General features: G+C 41.8%; 1 protein-coding gene across 2 annotated transcripts in view; it reads left to right on the top strand.

The window, feature by feature from the left end:
* LOC135501255 (nucleoporin NUP188-like) overlaps positions 1–17,634 on the top strand; it is a 65,095-nt gene that overhangs the window by 13,994 nt on the left and 33,467 nt on the right. For both annotated transcript variants that reach the window (XM_064793276.1, XM_064793275.1), the window contains exons 6-18: positions 174–311; positions 1,828–1,884; positions 3,629–3,697; positions 4,069–4,203; positions 6,747–6,823; positions 8,462–8,573; positions 9,074–9,274; positions 10,952–11,041; positions 11,362–11,427; positions 11,828–11,950; positions 12,324–12,504; positions 15,984–16,215; positions 17,209–17,488. In XM_064793276.1, the coding sequence (XP_064649346.1) occupies positions 174–311; positions 1,828–1,884; positions 3,629–3,697; positions 4,069–4,203; positions 6,747–6,823; positions 8,462–8,573; positions 9,074–9,274; positions 10,952–11,041; positions 11,362–11,427; positions 11,828–11,950; positions 12,324–12,504; positions 15,984–16,215; positions 17,209–17,488 (1,761 nt within the window). The remainder of the gene's footprint in view (positions 1–173; positions 312–1,827; positions 1,885–3,628; positions 3,698–4,068; positions 4,204–6,746; positions 6,824–8,461; positions 8,574–9,073; positions 9,275–10,951; positions 11,042–11,361; positions 11,428–11,827; positions 11,951–12,323; positions 12,505–15,983; positions 16,216–17,208; positions 17,489–17,634) is intronic.

The raw sequence follows: 17,634 nt of genomic DNA, 5'->3' as shown, positions 1-17,634 counted from the left end.
GACATATACAATCTATGCACACAAAATGCAAAAGCGATGCAGACTTTGGAAGTATTGACAAAATTCTGTGCCCAAAAAATCAAAGCAAGGTGGAATAAAATGGCTACCACCTTAAAGTGAATTTCTCATTCTTGCTTTGTCAATGTTTTTACGTTCCGACTTGTTTTTTTCAGAGCGCCCTGAAAGATGACCGATATGTTCATGCCCTCCTGCTCAAGATCAGGGATTACTACTTCAGTGAGAGGCTTTATCTCTTGCGGACAATCAAACACATATCGGGACACTGGCGGGACAACGAACATCCATTTAAGGTATTGGCATTGATATTGCATCACTCTTTACTCTCAGCATCCCACAGCGGAAGTTGTAGATTTTTTTTTTGTAATATATATTTTTATTTCCCTAGTACTTTCTTTTTTACATTTTACATTTTACATTTTACATTTTTCTTTTTTTTCTATATTTACATTTCATGATTTCATGAGAAAAAACCTTTTTGTGGAGGCGGAGTATGGAAAGGGTAAAATGATTATTAGTATTCTTTAAAGTCCTTAATTATACATAGGGAAAGTTTTGAAATATAAAAGTGCACTATTGGTGCATGTGCAGAGGTGCAAGTGCATGAACCATGTTTTTTTTTTTTTTTTTTAATTGATTGTAAGGGGTTGGGCTCTATTTGTTTAAACAATATTTTTAGTTGTAGATTTTACCCTTAACTGTAGCTGTAGGTTCAATGGTCAGAACAGTCCTAGGAAAACTGCAACCATAAAGCAGTCCATTGCTAGCAAACTTCACCTAGAAACATGTGCTTAGCTGCATCTTGGTAGTGCTGATTTCAGGCTACTGCAATTCAGTAGGTTGATCTAGTTTCAGTTGATTAGACTATCTTTCTGTGCTCCACTGCATCACGCTCACAGTGGTGTGATCAAGTTGGCATGTGACATGGACAGACTGCTGCCTCACGCTCACAGTGGTGTGATCAAGTTGGCATGTGACATGGACAGACTGCTGTCTAAAATTCCTTTAACTGAGAAGCAAAATGCTCGCTTTGGTTCAGGCCCAACTATCAGTGATGCAACAGGTCTCAAAAGAGTTCAGTTGTAATACTTTCAAATCTTGAGGTCGGCCAAAATACGCAAGCACCTTGACGATCTGGCATGCACCAGAGTACTTAGTGCCCTTGTGACATCAGCAGCTCTCAGCGGGGTCTACCAGAGTGTAAAGTTTCCAGACTACAGCAGGCACAAAACTCTGCTGTCAGGCTTTTAACAAGGACCAAAAGGCGCTATCATATACCACCTGGTTCTGAGACGTTTCCTTTAACCAGTTAATGCCGTAAGACGTATATGTATGCGAACTGTATCTGAACCGCTCTGCCGTAAGACGTATATATATGTTAGCCATCCACATAATTGTTCCATGTAAAATCCTGTACTAAAACCCCTATTCAAACAATCGTGGGGAATCCCCAGCGTAAACTGAAACTGAGGAGGCTTCGTTCTTCACAAAAACACCAGCTGGCAGCTCTTGATGGCGGCTGCCAAGATAAATAATGATGTTTTCCTAAAATTAATTCCGGCAGAGCGTTAAGGTGAGAAAAAGTTTATTCCAGCACTAAGTGGTCAAATGCAAATTCCTTTTAGACCATAGTGAATGTTTGATCTGCGTTAGTTATCATTATCACTATCATTGATCTGTTTATATGCATGTATGTTTTATCATTTTAAAGTGCTTAGAAAATGCAAGTCATTATTCTGCACTACATTCCTGACAACTACGTGTAATTAATATAATCATCATTATTGACTTGCTATTTTCTTCTTTCAGGATCAGTATGCTGAGTTTGTCGAAGAAAACAGCCGACAGAATGTGTTGATAGAACAGGTTAGTCTTCTTCACTTGGAGGAGTTATCCTCCAGGGAGTATCCTCCGAGGCAGGGTGGGCATTTCTATGTGCTACTACGGTTACGCGCCTTGACTCTGTCTCTGGCCAGAGATAGGCGTCCACTGCAAGTTTCTTTGTCGACCCGTGAACAGTCTCTTTGTCGACCCATGAACAATCTCTTTGTAAACTAATGAACAGTCTCTTGGTCGACCCATGAACAATCTCTTTGTAAACTAATGAACAGTCTCTTGGTCGACCCGTGAACAGTCTCTTTGTCAACCCATGAACAGTCTCTTTGTTGACCCGTGAACAGTCTCTTTGTCAACCCATGAACAGTCTCTTTGTCGACCCGTGAACAGTCTCTTTGTCAACCCGTGAACAGTCTCTTTGTCGACCCGTGAACAGTCTCTTGGTCGACCCGTGAACAGTCTCTTTGTCAACCCATGAACAGTCTCTTTGTCGACCCGTGAACAGTCTCTTTGTCGACCCGTGAACAGTCTCTTTGTCGACCCGTGAACAGTCTCTTGGTCGACCCATGAACAGTCTCTTTGTTGACCCGTGAACAGTCTCTTTGTCAACCCATGAACAATCTCTTTGTAAACTAATGAACAGTCTCTTTGTCGACCCATGAACAGTCTCTTGGTCGACCCATGAACAATCTCTTTGTAAACTAATGAACAGTCTCTTGGTCGACCCATGAACAATCTCTTTGTAAACTAATGAACAGTCTCTTGGTCGACCCGTGAACAGTCTCTTTGTCAACCCATGAACAGTCTCTTTGTTGACCCGTGAACAGTCTCTTTGTCAACCCATGAACAGTCTCTTTGTCGACCCGTGAACAGTCTCTTTGTCGACCCGTGAACAGTCTCTTTGTCGACCCGTGAACAGTCTCTTTGTCGACCCATGAACAGTCTCTTGGTCGACCCATGAACAGTCTCTTTGTCAACTCATGAACAGTCTCTTTGTTGACCCGTGAACAGTCTCTTTGTCAACCCATGAACAGTCTCTTTGTCAACTCATGAACAGTCTCTTGGTCGACCCATGAACAGTCTCTTTGTCAACCCATGAACAGTCTCTTTGTCAACCCATGAACAGTCTCTTTGTTGACCCGTAAACAGTCTCTTTGTCAAGCCATGAACAGTCTCTTTGTCGACCCGTGAACAGTCTCTTTGTCGACCCGTGAACAGTCTCTTTGTCGACTCGTGAACAGTCTCTTGGTCGACCCATGAACAGTCTCTTTGTTGACCCGTGAACAGTCTCTTTGTCAACCCATGAACAATCTCTTTGTAAACTAATGAACAGTCTCTTGGTCGACCCATGAACAATCTCTTTGTAAACTAATGAACAGTCTCTTGGTCGACCCATGAACAGTCTCTTTGTCAACCCATGAACAGTCTCTTTGTTGACCCGTGAACAGTCTCTTTGTCAACCCATGAACAGTCTCTTTGTCGACCCGTGAACAGTCTCTTTGTCGACCCGTGAACAGTCTCTTTGTCGACCCGTGAACAGTCTCTTGGTCGACCCATGAACAGTCTCTTTGTTGACCCGTGAACAGTCTCTTTGTCAACCCATGAACAATCTCTTTGTAAACTAATGAACAGTCTTTTGGTCGACCCATGAACAATCTCTTTGTAAACTAATGAACAGTCTCTTGGTCGCCCCGTGAACAGTCTCTTTGTCAACCCACGAAGTCTTTGTCAAACCATGGACTAAAGAATCTGTTTTCATTCTTTTCCTTTTCAGATCAGGAATCAGTATGAGATGTGTTACACCGCCGCCGCACCAAACTTTGAAACACACGGTTCTGCTATGGTAGGTATGTTAGGTACTTCTGGCTAATGCCTAGCGCATCCTCTCTTGAATCATTGCACTGGCCCAGTGGTGCTGCTTGCCAAGCCCCTATTGAGGGAAGATTCCCCTACTCTCTGTGAAGGATCCCAAGAGTTCTATTACAGGTATGAAGAACCGGCCATTTAGTGACTCCACTAGCGGCAGATACTGTGGAGATCACTAAATCATTTGTGCAAGAAACCAGCCTGGCTTGGGAATTGCATTGATTCAAATCACCAGTGAACGGTTGGAAACCTGAAACAGTCAGCACTATATAGAAATGCTACTTATTATGGTTATCACCGGTATTATCATTTTTGTAGAAAGTCTAATTCTAAATGTTATGATTCCAGAATGAGAGACAGGCGTGTATCTGGCTCGTCCAGAACCTCCGTGAGCAGTGTGAGCTCCTCGAGATCATCCTCCTCTTCTATAAAGACTTCCAGCATCAAGCCAAGGATCTCCTCTCTACGTTCACTCAATTCAAGGTTAGTGATGTTTCCTTCATGCCTCTCGTTTCTGTTCGCTCCAAAGATGTGCCCTCTGCAATGTGACATATGACCTGCCATGCAAAAAGGCCGGTAGGGAGCAAATGTTCAGTTTTGAGTTGCTTGTACCATTGTGAAGGTGTGAATCTGTAGTTTCTATACACCTTTCCAGAAATGGGGCGCTGAGTGTCCGAAATAGTGATGTCATTAGGGGAAACTAGGCCTTATGGTGGAGGGACAAAGGAGATAGTCATGGTTGACCAACACACTTGAATGCCTTTAATGACGGACAAGGGGGAAAAAGTTAGTTCCAATGCAAGCCACCAATTTCGGGAAGCATGTATACACACAGATTTCAATTCAATGTGCTGAACACCGGTTTCTTTATTATCACTTACCTGACAGAACCCTCCATAAATCTTTCCAAAATACTTCTAAAAATCTGGAGAATGAAAGACCCAAATGTATCACTTTATTACCTAGCCAAAATCCGGTGGAATTTGATGCAGTTTTCATGAGTTAAATCCGAAAGAATTCAAGATGCTGTACTCCAAAACACGTTAATTCGGGATTCCCCATTTTGTATAGAGCGCTACAAAATAGCACCCCTTGTAGAACAAACTATTGTGCACGCGAGGTAAGGGAGCTAAGTTTGAATCGCCAAGTTACTGCTCAGAGGTACGGTTTTTTTTGCATGGCGGGTCACATATCGGGGTCTCCATAGGGGGCAGTGATTTTCACTGGGCTTTCACAGAACGTTTGTCAAAACTTGGGACTAATTTGATATGACGTCTTTGTAATGAATTGGTAATTGGTAATTGGTAATTTATTTGGCCAACATAATAATTAAAGTACATGTATGAGATTTTTAACAGTGGAAATAACGGCCAGGGACACAGCCAAGATCAACAATTAGATCGCTTACGGCCGTGCCCCTTTGTAGACAGACCGGTCTCTGTTATGGAATTCCCATCATAGAATCTACCATTGCCCATCCTGGCAGGGTTCTTGTTGGCCCAAGCTCCCTTTTCCAGCACACGCGAAATTGGGATTAGTGTTGAAAAGAGCAGTTGCGTCTTCAGGACGCAGAGGTTTTTTAGAGGCATACAACAGATTTTAGAAAGATCTGTCAAATTCATTCGAGCACAACATTTCATCGTAATTGCTCAATCACTAGGGAGTTTCCGCATCGCTTACGATTACGATTTCAAAGTCGTAATCGTAATACTCTCAAAACCGGCATGAACCAGAAATTTTGTTTCCGCATTCACACCAACGACTTGGTGTACTGTAGTATAGGCCCTATACTCTGCTCTCATGCTCTGGGTGCACTTTTCTCGGCGCTAAAACATGATCAAAATCGCCGTTGATCACATTAAATGCAGTTCCTATGTTTGACAGATATGCTCTAAAGTATTCTTCAATGAATATTTCACCTTGAATTTGATATGTAACGTGGAAAATAGGCTTTTCGCTAATCCATGTAATCGTTTTTCGACTTACGAAGATCAGCCGGAATCCTCGTAAGAACGAGACGAAAGTACCATCGACGATTTCGCTGGGGATGACGTAGCACCAAAAATCGATGACGTCAAACACAAATCGATGCGGAAACTCGCTACTCTCTCACAGTTGCCATATGTAGGCCTAGACAACAATTCATTCAAAAACTAAATCTGCACAGTTGAGTGTACAGGTGACATGGAGCCACTAACATGTGATGGGGAACCTGGCTCTGGCAGCTGATTCGGCGGGATTTAATCGACCTATCGAATGAGATCTTTCGTTTCACACTGACATTTTAGTCTGCGTATTTCTTCCTGATGGGTCTCCTGGAACACTAACTCAAGAGGTTTAGTACCTTTGGGTTGAAAATCCCAGTGATAACCGTGTCTTGGAATATGCGATGGAATCTGATGTGGAACCCAGTTTTTGATAATCGTCATAGATTCTACCGTGTACGCACGTTATCAGCTTGCCTGTGTACACTAGTACTGTTATCTTCCTTGACAGCTTCACAATGAGGAACCTGCACAACAGAATCTGCCAATAGGCGGCCTTGCAGGCAAGTGGACCGTGGTTGTAATGAGAAAGTTATTTCCCGGGTCAATGATTATTGAATATTTCATCCCTTTTACTCTACATGGGGAAATAGAACCAAAAATGTTGTTTTATTGATCCTTAAAAGTTCTGCAGGTTCCTCATTGTGTATGAGCGGTTTGTGGTGTACAATTGTCGTATCTGATCGTGAATCAAGGCGAAATCTAAAAATGGAAAAAAAGTTATCCTTTTGCGCAAGCATGGCAAGAAAACGAGTCCTTCCAGCCAGCCAGAGTGACGAAAAAATATAGGGCCATCTAGATACAACCTGGCTCATTCACCAATCTTGGCACTGTACATACTTACATGTAGGTAGAGCCTAGTTGATTCGAAACAGTTCCTTTTTGCTGAGATTTGAACAATATTTGAATAGGGTTTGTTGTAAGTGCTGACATCCGGCGTTTATCAATGCCTAAAGCCTCCCTTAAATGTTCCATTTTCAGAAACAAGGCTTTGGCAAGCATCAAACAAACAAGCATCTCCTGGATGAGAGCATGGAGCTCCTGGTAGCTAGAATCGGGTAAGATATGGTGAACCACGGCGCAATGAGTTTATCCTAACTGTTTTTCTGTTTACTATGTATTCCTAATGCATCATTGATGGCAGTTACATAGCAGCATATTATACGTTGTAGTCATAACGTTATGAGACTGGTATTTCAGTCCGTCATACCACACAGGCCATTGTAGTATGGGGCCATTATTGTCAAGTGGTTCATGCTTGAAAGTATAATCCAATTTCAAATGACAAATAGCATTCCGTGAAGATGACGTCACTGCAGCTGCTGCCCTCTGTTTCCCCATCGCTGAATTACAGGCAATGTCGGACAAACATGCGGTTTCGTAAATGGATTCAGGCTTTCTAACTAGGGCAGTTAGATTCAATCTGGCACATGTCCGAGTGTTGGAAATACTACATAATTGTTCTGAATATTTCTCTCTCTGACTCTATTGTATCATTCATGCTAAAAACAATGCAGGGTCAAAGATAATTGACTTTGAAATAAGCTCAAATGCGTAGAAATAAGTGTCGATGTCCGACTGTCACGTGACTAAAACGTCATCAATATCTTATGCAAATGACCTTGTGAGCTATAAATAGTAACTTCGCGGAATGCTATTGTGTCAGCTAGTGAGCCCTGACACTCGCGCACCTTTTCAAACAAGCAATGAAATAGATTTTAAAGGCCTACATCGTTCGTTAAAAAATTTGAATTTATACTTGAATTAAAAAATGTCCAATTGCGAAAATACATACTAAATATAAATTTCAACATTGCCGTTGTGTAAACTGATAATACGAACACTATAAATACCAATTTTCAACAAATTCGTATTTATGATAACTCCACTACGGCATGGAGTATAAGTGGATTTCTATTTGACTGGACCACAATTTATTACGAACAGCGTACCCCTTCAAACGCCAAAACACAACGAATGACAAAAGGCGATGATGTAGTGTCATATAGCATCATTAACCAAACTAAGAAGGTTAGCTTTAATGGAGTCGTTATGTCTTAATGTGAACATTTTAATGGGCTGAACTGAAAGATATAACGTCCTTGAGGATACTTAAAGGGAACTGGAACCGCCAAGCGATTTATTCAACTTTTCGACTTTCACCGCCCGAGAAAGACAAACTTCCAACTTCCTATTCGAGTTCAGATTTGTAGCTCCGCCCCCAGTGCCCGAGCATGCGAAGTTCAATTTGTTATTATTGAGAATCATGTGAGAATCACGTGATTCATGCGATCTTTCATTCATGAGTTTTCGTAGTAAATTCCATAGTAGTGACGTCACTCAATGATTGACAGCTAGGCGCCATGTTTCATTCATGCCTCGTTCTGATCACCCGATGCGCGGGAAATGAAAACGAGGTCATACGAACTGGCTTGGCGGTTTCAGTTCCCTTTAACATAGCCGTGAGGGATAACGTGACTTTTGTACATTTGAACAACCGGGCCCAGCACTTTCTTAACGTTATATGACGTCCCGTGGTGAAATTATTCACCGTATATTATAAACCAGGGCAGATGTAAGGAGTGTCATGGTCGTGTATCAAACTTGTCTAGCGACCTCCTGGGAAAGATTTTATTAATTTTGAGTGGATATCAAGATTTAAAACCAGAAATATATTTTTTCTTGTTTTCTTGCAGGTACCTTCAAGTTCTGGTCGTATTGGAAGCTCTCGATTTCGAATCATTTTACAAATGTTATGAAAGCGACACGGTGAAGGAACATCACATTATCAAGAGTGCTGTATACAAGGTGAGTTTTGAAGTAGCTCACAGCTCCTCCAGCTACTGTCTATGGATCCATAGATCGTGAGGTGAAAGATATCGTTATAAGTCAGGGCAAGCATACCTTGAATTCATATCATATCCGCCAAAACTCAAAACAAGCTGGCATGAAAGGAGTGATCCAATGCAACCAGGTGTATGTGAATGCCTAAAGGGGTACACGGTTCGTAATAACTTGTGGTCCAGTCAAATAGAAATCCACTAATACACCATGCCGTAGTGGAGTTATCATAAATACGAATTTGTTGAAAATTGGTATTTATAGTATTTGTATATCTGTCTACACAAAGGCAATGCTGAAAATTATATTTAGTATGTATTTACGCGATTGACAATTTTCAAATTCGATTACAAATTCAAATTTTTTAAAGAACGGCATAAGCCTTTAACTTTAACTTGGGCATAAGAAATGATCTCTTAAGCGGTGCGGAACATTCTGGGTTATTTTCTCCCGATTGTTGCTTTTAGGAACTCGACAAACTGTTCTGTTCCCTTGGCGACCATCAAGTACACGCCCCCCTCGTCCTGGCGTGGACCGTCATCCGACAGATAGCACACCCAGAGGACGAGCCGATGATCACCAGGAAACTTGGCAATGTCTCCCTCCAGTTGAACGTGTTTGGGTATCTCCTTGCGCTACTCGAGTCCGGCCCATTTGACGGGAAATCTGTGAGTGACTTGCTCTATTTATTATAATGTGACCCGTCACAGCAAAATCAGGCGCTTGTCGCTCTGAGCTTGGCAGGTTGAGACGGACTGTTTGTTCATTTCTGTATTGTCTGCCTTTTGTGAAATACGAGCACACCTATTTCTTCCATTATCTCCTGGTGTCATTTAGGATCATCTTCTGTGCGACATACGCCTGGTTTTGCCGTGATGGGTCACTAATGATTAATATCATAGTGCCAGCATTGCCTGAGATAAGTCATATGGGCTATTGAGATAGGCGTCTGGGGCCTGTCAGTCTACTGTTGCTAAAGCACTGTGTAGGGCTGACGTTACATAGGCCTCATTCGTTCACTTCCCACATGTCACGTTCCAGCTTTACTTAACGTTCCTCGGTGAATGCACGGCCTTGTGGCATGCATTCAGTGAGGAACGAACGCATTAAGGGGAACGTGACATGTGGGAAGTGAACGAATGAGGCCTATGTAACGTCAGCCTAAGAGATTTTTGTTGCAGGACTGTTGGAGGTTGCCTTTAAGTGACAGGAAACAGTCCTACGTGAAGAAGATACGGTGGGGGAGACTGGCCTCCTTCACTCTGTTGGGCAAGCAGTCAAGGAGAAGGAAAACTCTGATATTAAAGGGAACTGAAACCGCCGAGCGATTTATTCAACTTTTCGACTTTCACCGCCCGAGAAAGTCAAACTTCCAACTTCCTATTCGAGTTCAGATCTGTAGCTCCGCCCCCAGTGCCCGAGCATGCGCAGTTCAATTTGTTATTATTGAGAATCATGTGAGAATCACGTGAGTCATGCGATCTTTCATTCATGAGTTTTCGTAGTAAATTCCATAGTAGTGACGTCACTCAATGATTGACAGCTAGGCGCCATGTTTCATTCATGCCTCGTTCTGATCACCCGATACGCGGGAAATGAAAACGAGGTCATACTAACTGGCTTGGCGGTTTCAGTTCCCTTTAAAGCTTGGCAGGAAATGCCCATGAAAGTCAATCAAAGTCTGCAGGGTCAAGCCAAATAATCGAGAGCATGCACATGTACAACAAAATGGTTCAACAAATATCAATATAAAGGCCTGTCCATGTCACCATGTCTTCATATTGAAGTGGACATTCAGCATATAATTTAGCAACAGCTACCTAGTTAATTTCATGTCAGAGATAGGAACTGCATAAGCCAAGGTGATGTGATACGTGTACAAGGGACGCTGGCCCAGCAAGGTTACCATCCCCTGTACCATGAGCGGTGCTCATCTGAAAAAAAGCAAAGTACAAACTCTCTTCCATATACTTGTCATTCCAGCTGCACCTTGTGTTCAAATACGAACCTTGGAGGCAGTCAGTGGCTTTAAGCGGGCCATCAAAACTAATTCATTTTCGAAATATTTCTTAAATGGGTAAAGTCTTAGTTTTTATATTTCTCTTCATTACCATTGTTTTAAATTTCTTATGTTTTACACCAATGTTTTACTAATGTAAAGTGCTCTAGTTTTTTTTATATTTTCCTTTATTACCATTGTTTTAAATTTCTTATGTTTTACACCAGTGTTTTACCAATGTAAAGTGCCTTAGAGCTTGTTTTACCTGTATAGGGCACTATAAAATATGGTAATTTAATTAAATTTAATTAATGTGATATCTCATTTATATTTTGCTTTTATACAGGTTGTCTCCACGATCTCGAGCAATGTGCTGTATGGTCTTCTATCTCTTGTTCTCTCCGTGTTTCGTGAGGACACACTTGGCGATACTGGTGTAAGTTTGTTCTAATATCAACTATGACTTATCTGCAGAAAAAACTTTAAAAAAAAGTAAGAATGAAATGAATTTCCCCATTCTCTGGCTAACCTGACAAACACACCATATTGATGGAAGCAATATACTGTGTTGGCGCTATTAAGCCTGTTGAGCCATGTCTGTCACTCATAGGCCTATTGTACAGGGCCCTTGAACCCTCTTAATCACTTCCACACTGTGGTGTTATTACCTTCTTTCTGATGTTTTAGCTCTCGATCAACCAGCTCAAGGGTGCTTCCACTTCTCAAAAATAACTGACATTATTGGTTTGTTTCCAGACGCTCTACGCTGTCGTCATCAAGTTGCTGAAGCGGCCAGATTTGAGCAGTGACTTGTGGGAAAAGGTAGGACTTTAAACAAATGATTTGGTTCAGCCTGAGCCCTTGCGGCAAATGCTAGGTATCGTAGCGGCCAGACTATGGTCGAACACGTGATTTAGTCTGTAGACCCTCCCCCCTTTGTCTTGAAATAAGTGCAGGTGGCAATTCGGATTCTTGAGACCACCAACAGGAAGCGAGGTGATGAAGGCTACAGACAAAGTCTCGTGAAGGATGAGAAGCGGAGTCAGCTGCTACAACATCTTGGGGTCAGATGTCAATCTTCTGATGTAGAATGGTGGAACCATTTGAAACGTTAAGGTGACTATAACATAACGAGCGGCTGTGTGAAAACGGACTTCAAATCGTTTGGTAATTCTTTTGTTTTCATATAATATTATTATTAATATTATTGATATTATTCTAGGGCCTCGATGTGAGTGTGGGCATGTTGGTTCAGTCAGCTGTCGATAGTTTTCCGCTCAACTTCAACCATCTCGTCCGGCTGTGTACATCACTTGCAACAGACTCGATAGATGGCGCTGAAAAGGTAAGATCAGATTGTTTTGTTGTTTAGGCCCTTATTGTTCAAAGAACCTCTCTGTTTAGGATGCCCTCGAGACTGACTAGTGCAGTCATTAATAGAGAGGTGTTCTGATTGGAACGGTCAAATTGAATGGAGACAACCAATTTGTGACCAGAACTGCTGTCCTTATATAAAGGGTGTATTTACTAGAGAGGGTGTCCATAATATAGAGGTTGTCCTTGATAGAGAGTTGTCCCCTTAGGAAGATTCTACTGTAAGTAAAGTCACGACTTGGTATTACCATCAGAAGTATGGCCTGATTCCACTAAAATAGTTAACTGATGTGGTTTTGCCGCTTTGACAATCTTGTTTCAAACGTCTCTACCTCATCTTTCAGGTTTTTGACCTGATGAGTGCGTTACCGGTCTACACCGAGTTTCTCGACCAAAATCGCTCATCCGACTTCAGGCTGACGGCAGATAATGAGTTAATGTTGATGAGAGATAGGAGGCTGTACCATACAATTGCTGCTGATTTCATCATCCCTAAGGAGACGCAAGGCCAGCTGCTCTCTACAGGTTGGGAGAATTTAAACTTCAAAAATCATGGGCCTTACTTGCCTCATATACCATTTTAGCCATTGAGGGGGGTCTAAAAACTCAACTAGGGTGGGGATTCGGACAGTGTCAGCAACTCACTGTCCACTATGGTTACCACTGCGCTAGCAGACTACAATAACAAATTTGAAGACACAGGCCTATTCAATGTCGAATAATTCCTGTTCTATGGCACTTGATGTGGATTTCTTGGTAGATATTTTTAGATGATGACTTTAACACATAGGTTTGTATCGGTGTAGCCGTCCTGAATGAATAGAGAAATCAGTGTTTATTGTAATCCTATGCCTAATTCAGGGGACAAATTTGGCTTATTTCTACCATAACCATATCTGCATAAGTTGTGGTGATTATTGCCTGTGCTGTGTTGTGTAGCATGTAGAATAGGCAGATATGATCACAAGCACTTGGCTCAAAGTGTTCTATAATGTGACTTAAAATGCAATATAAGATGGTAGATTGTCCGCTATGGTTACTTTCATGCTCTGCCGTAACTGTCTGCTATGGATACACTCGTACAGTCATGACAGTGACACAGGTAGCGGGTACTGCATAATTTCAGGCGGATCCCAACTTATATCCATTCAGCATTTGTACATTGGCAATCCATCATTTGGTCATCATGTGCTACACAGAAAGAAAGTATAAAATAACACCATGGTAGTGTCGAAAGCTGAGCTCAACAAAATTCTATGTTGATCTACAAAAAATGGTGTTATTTCATACTTTCTTTCTGAAATACTTCATCTTGATCAACACAGCACTTTCCTATTCTCTTTTCAATATGCTACACAGTACACTCAGCAAATGATGTCACTATTTGACTCGCACTCCAAGCAACTGAGACCTGATTGTCTCACGATTTCTCCCCAGCATCAGTTATGCACGGGCGAGAACTCATATCGCTTATACGATACCATGGCGTCCATCGTCATTGTCATCGTTAAATTTTGACAGAAGAGTGGCACATTTCTTTGACCACTTGACCTTTAAGGTTCATACTTGTGTGGGTACCCCAAGGCAATACCTTCTTTCAAAATGAAAATTAGTGCAATTTGACAGCTTGTCTGGCATATACTATAGATGGCACTCTTTGAAAACTTACTTTCGGCTATATCTTATGAACGCTGCTAACTAGAAACATGACATTTTTAACGTAGATGCATCTAATAAGGGTGCTTGAAATATAACCCGGGTTTTTGATTTGACCTACTTCTCAAGGTCACAGAAGTCAAAGCTTACCGTTAGGTAATAGTGGCATGTTACATCACCACTGGTGCTACTGACTTGAAATCTTGTTCATATGTACCCTTAGGTCAAATGACCTCAGAGACTGAATATCCATGTGATTTGATTCATGGATTGGCCACCAGGGGGCCAAAACCCGAAACATGAAAAGTGCTATTTCACCTGAACTGAAGGCTGGATCATTTCCAGATATTTATCATATGTACATCTAGTAAGGATATATGAACTAATATCGGGTTTTTGATTTGAGATACTTTTCAAGGTCAAAGAGGTCAACTTTGAAAATTTCAACAAACATGGCACGTTTTCTTACTATGTGACCTAGATCATTCTAAACTTGTACAAAGATGCCTCAACTACCGTCCCGATTCGGTTCCAAATATGGCCACCAGGGGGCAAAGTTTCAAATAGTTCTGTACAGTGGAACCAAGGTAACACGACCACTCATCGGACCGAGCTTGAATGGTTGCGTTACCCGGTTGGTCGCATTAGAGAAGTTGAAATGCATCGTCAGGTTTTCCCGCCAAAATTGCCGACTTTGTGTGAATGCTGCTCGTCCATATAGCAACACCACCCGACTCAGATTGAGCACGCTTCACTTTCTGTTCTTTCTATTTCCATGCATCACAAGAACAGTTCGTGGATATTATGGGTTTATTAGATGTTTCATTTTTTGTTCATATGATTCAGCTTATCTTTGGGTAACATGCGAGCTGCACACTTGTCAATAGCATTCCGCGAAGTTACTATTTATAGCTCACAAGGTCATTTGCATAAGATATTGATGACGTTTTAGTCATGTGACAGTCGGACATCGACACTTATTTCTACGCATTTGAGCTTATTTCAAAGTCAATTGTCTTTGACCCTGCATTGTTTTTAGCATGAATGATACCATAGAGTCAGAGAGTGAAATATTCAAAACAATTATGTACTTCCAACACTCGGACATGTGCCAGATTGAATCTAACTGCCCTAGTTAGAAAGCCTGAATCCATTACGAAACCGCATGTTTGAATTCAGCGATGGGGAAATAGAGGGCAGCAGCTGCAGTGACGTCATCTTCGCGGAATGCTATTTGCTGTTACTTGACCATTGGTGGCATCATGTAAAATTGGGATTTATTTGCTTTGTCTGCATGGCTTCACGTATTGCATACTATCATTGCGAATAAAACATATCTCCTGTGTTGTGTTTTCGTTTGCAATTTAATGAATAAAAATTGTTCTCACCTTTGCTAAATTGCAACCGAAAGTTCCCATTTCATTTGTTATAATGAAAGCAATTACTGCTTATTATTTATCAAAAAAATCACAAGTCAATCAGCGGCGCCCCTGATGTTAGGTTTGGCACCTCTGACGTGTGAGACGATGTGTTGAGTAATGTTACTGTTTCGCTCAGTTCAAGTATAAGAAGTGCTTTCAAGTTTTTGCCGTTGAAATATGGAGTAGTGTTTTATCAAATCAGTTTAATAATTTCTTAACATAAACCAGGGCAGCATTTGATTTTTAGTTCTTTAGAATGCTCCAATGTGTTCGGTGATAAATGCCGCCTGACTTTATGCAAATCACGTTATTTTATTGCTGCCGGTACTCAGTACTAAATGTGCATGTCTAACACTGACAGGGCAGAATAATGAAAAAAACAGTGATAAATGTATTCAAAAACGTTAATGAAACACAGTTTATTAGCTTGCGACTGATAGTAACTGCCTGTACAAATGTTTTCATATGGATTCTCATGACAGCCACTGTCCGTGGTGTTATAATAATCAAGAGAGAGCTTTGCGCCGAGTAGTTAATTGCCGGGTTAATTGTTGATGTGGTCGCGACTGATTAGGCTGTTTGGTCGGGTTAGAGGGGTGAATTTGGTCATTGGGACCACCCAGGCCAGTAGTCGCGGTCTGGGTACCGGGGTGGTCATGTTACTCGGGGCCTTGTAATGGTAATAAGGGAGGAAACTATTTGGGACCGGCGATTCTCTGTTGTCATAGCGAGCTGGTCACGTTACTTGGGTGGTCGCAGACCGGGGTTCCACTGTAAGTCTATTTTTGTGGTGTGAAGGTAGCCGCATGCATCCCCTACTTTAACGATCCACTTTGATCCCGATCTGATTTTAAATGTGGCCACCAGGTCAACAGGTGAGCCCAACGGCCCTGGCTGTTAACATCTTTTTGCTCATTCACCTTTCAGATAAGATACCGATTGTGCAGTGGCAGTTCCGCTATAGCGGCTGGCAGATCTTGACTGGCGAGGTTGCACAACTTCTCCAACAGATGGCGCTAGGCTCAGGGTCTATAAAGGCGCAGAGTTTGAACCATGTTCACGAGATCACAGATTTACTCCATGCGGTGTTGACCTCTTTCCCGGAATTATCAGACAGCCTCTCCATGTTGACAGGTCTAATGTACCAGCTCTTGCAAAGGTGAGTTGGTTTGTTCTGTCATATACTGTAGACCGCCAAATTTTTCTGGTGTTTTTCATGGATTTCGCAAATGACCTAGATTTGGGAAAATACATAATTTTGGTTGAAAAAAGAGATTTTTTAATCCACCCCAAAAAACTGTGAAAATGTTATTTCAGAATCTATGTGCAGGTAAAAGCTCTTTCAGAATCATTTAAAGTGACCTCAAGGAATAATTTTGCATTCTTAGAAAAGATCTGAAACTGTTTAATCTCTGCCCGACTCAGGATACCGATCTGCAATCCACTAGAAATATGCAGGTTTGTGCTAGAGGACGGCCTGACGACTCTAGAAAAAGACCCTCATTGTTGCTGAAACTAGCGCCATGACACTGTCGTCGTAAGAGGTTTTTTTCTGTCAAAAATGGTAAAAAGATATGTTCCCATCCCATTAGTATCTGGATTCTTAGCAACAGGTTACCACTGATTACGTAATCTTCGATGAAAAATAAGAGATTAGCATATATTGGTTGCACTCATCAACTCTTTCACTGCCCATAACGTTTTAAAACGTTATTGAAAATAGGTCGCTAAATTGCCAATAAATATATGCCTATTGATTCTACGTTGATTTAAACCTCTGGAAATGTTCACGGAACAATACGTTTCAATCTCGTCCCTAGGAAGTGGGTTTTTCGAGTCGGGTGAAGTGATGAAGATAGACCAATATATGATACCAATTTGCGTGATCAGCCTGATTCTGATGGTGATAATGACCAGTCAGTGGGGGGTAATGATATAAGTAGTAGTGACAATGACTCAGGTGATGGTGGGCAGGGGGCGCTGCCTGCTGCAGGTGGAAATCAAGCTGCACGTGGCCGAGGGCACCAAAGAGGGCCCTCAACTCCTGCTACAAAAAAGTGGTCAAAATGGCAAAAATGCTGGCAAGATGAGGGAATAAAATAGGGCTGGCAGTGAAAGAGTTAAACTGATAATGTCATCGATTTATTTTCAGGTTTTCTGTCTTGTCCCCTCCATCCCTGGAGAACACAGCATCGTGTTTGGACGTCATCGCAAGCCTCGCAAAAATCAACCCGCAAGCAACATGGAAGAGTCTCCAGCACACCGGGTTCCTGCCGTTCCTCACTGAGAACTTCTCTGACTTGTTCGAGGCTGCGAGTGGGGCTGGGTTGAATCCTGGTGGTTATGGTGCTATACTGGCGCGGAGCGAGATCCCCCTTGGATCCTACCCACTCACTCTTTCGTATCTACAGCTCGTCTCTAATCTGGTTGAGGTAGGTGAACGGTATTTGGGGTCATTGGCTGTTTGAGTGTATCTATTGCCAGCTTCTTAACGTTTGACGTTATGAACTTGAAATTTGGTGCGCATTACTGCCTTTTATTTTAGGTACACCTAGCAAGGATACATCACATATCATAT

The sequence above is a fragment of the Lineus longissimus genome, chromosome 17 (genome assembly GCF_910592395.1).
Source record: "Lineus longissimus chromosome 17, tnLinLong1.2, whole genome shotgun sequence".
Classification (NCBI taxonomy): domain Eukaryota; kingdom Metazoa; phylum Nemertea; class Pilidiophora; order Heteronemertea; family Lineidae; genus Lineus; species Lineus longissimus.
The sequence above is the reverse complement of the archived record's forward strand: the minus strand, read 5'-3'. Positions and strand labels throughout refer to the sequence as shown.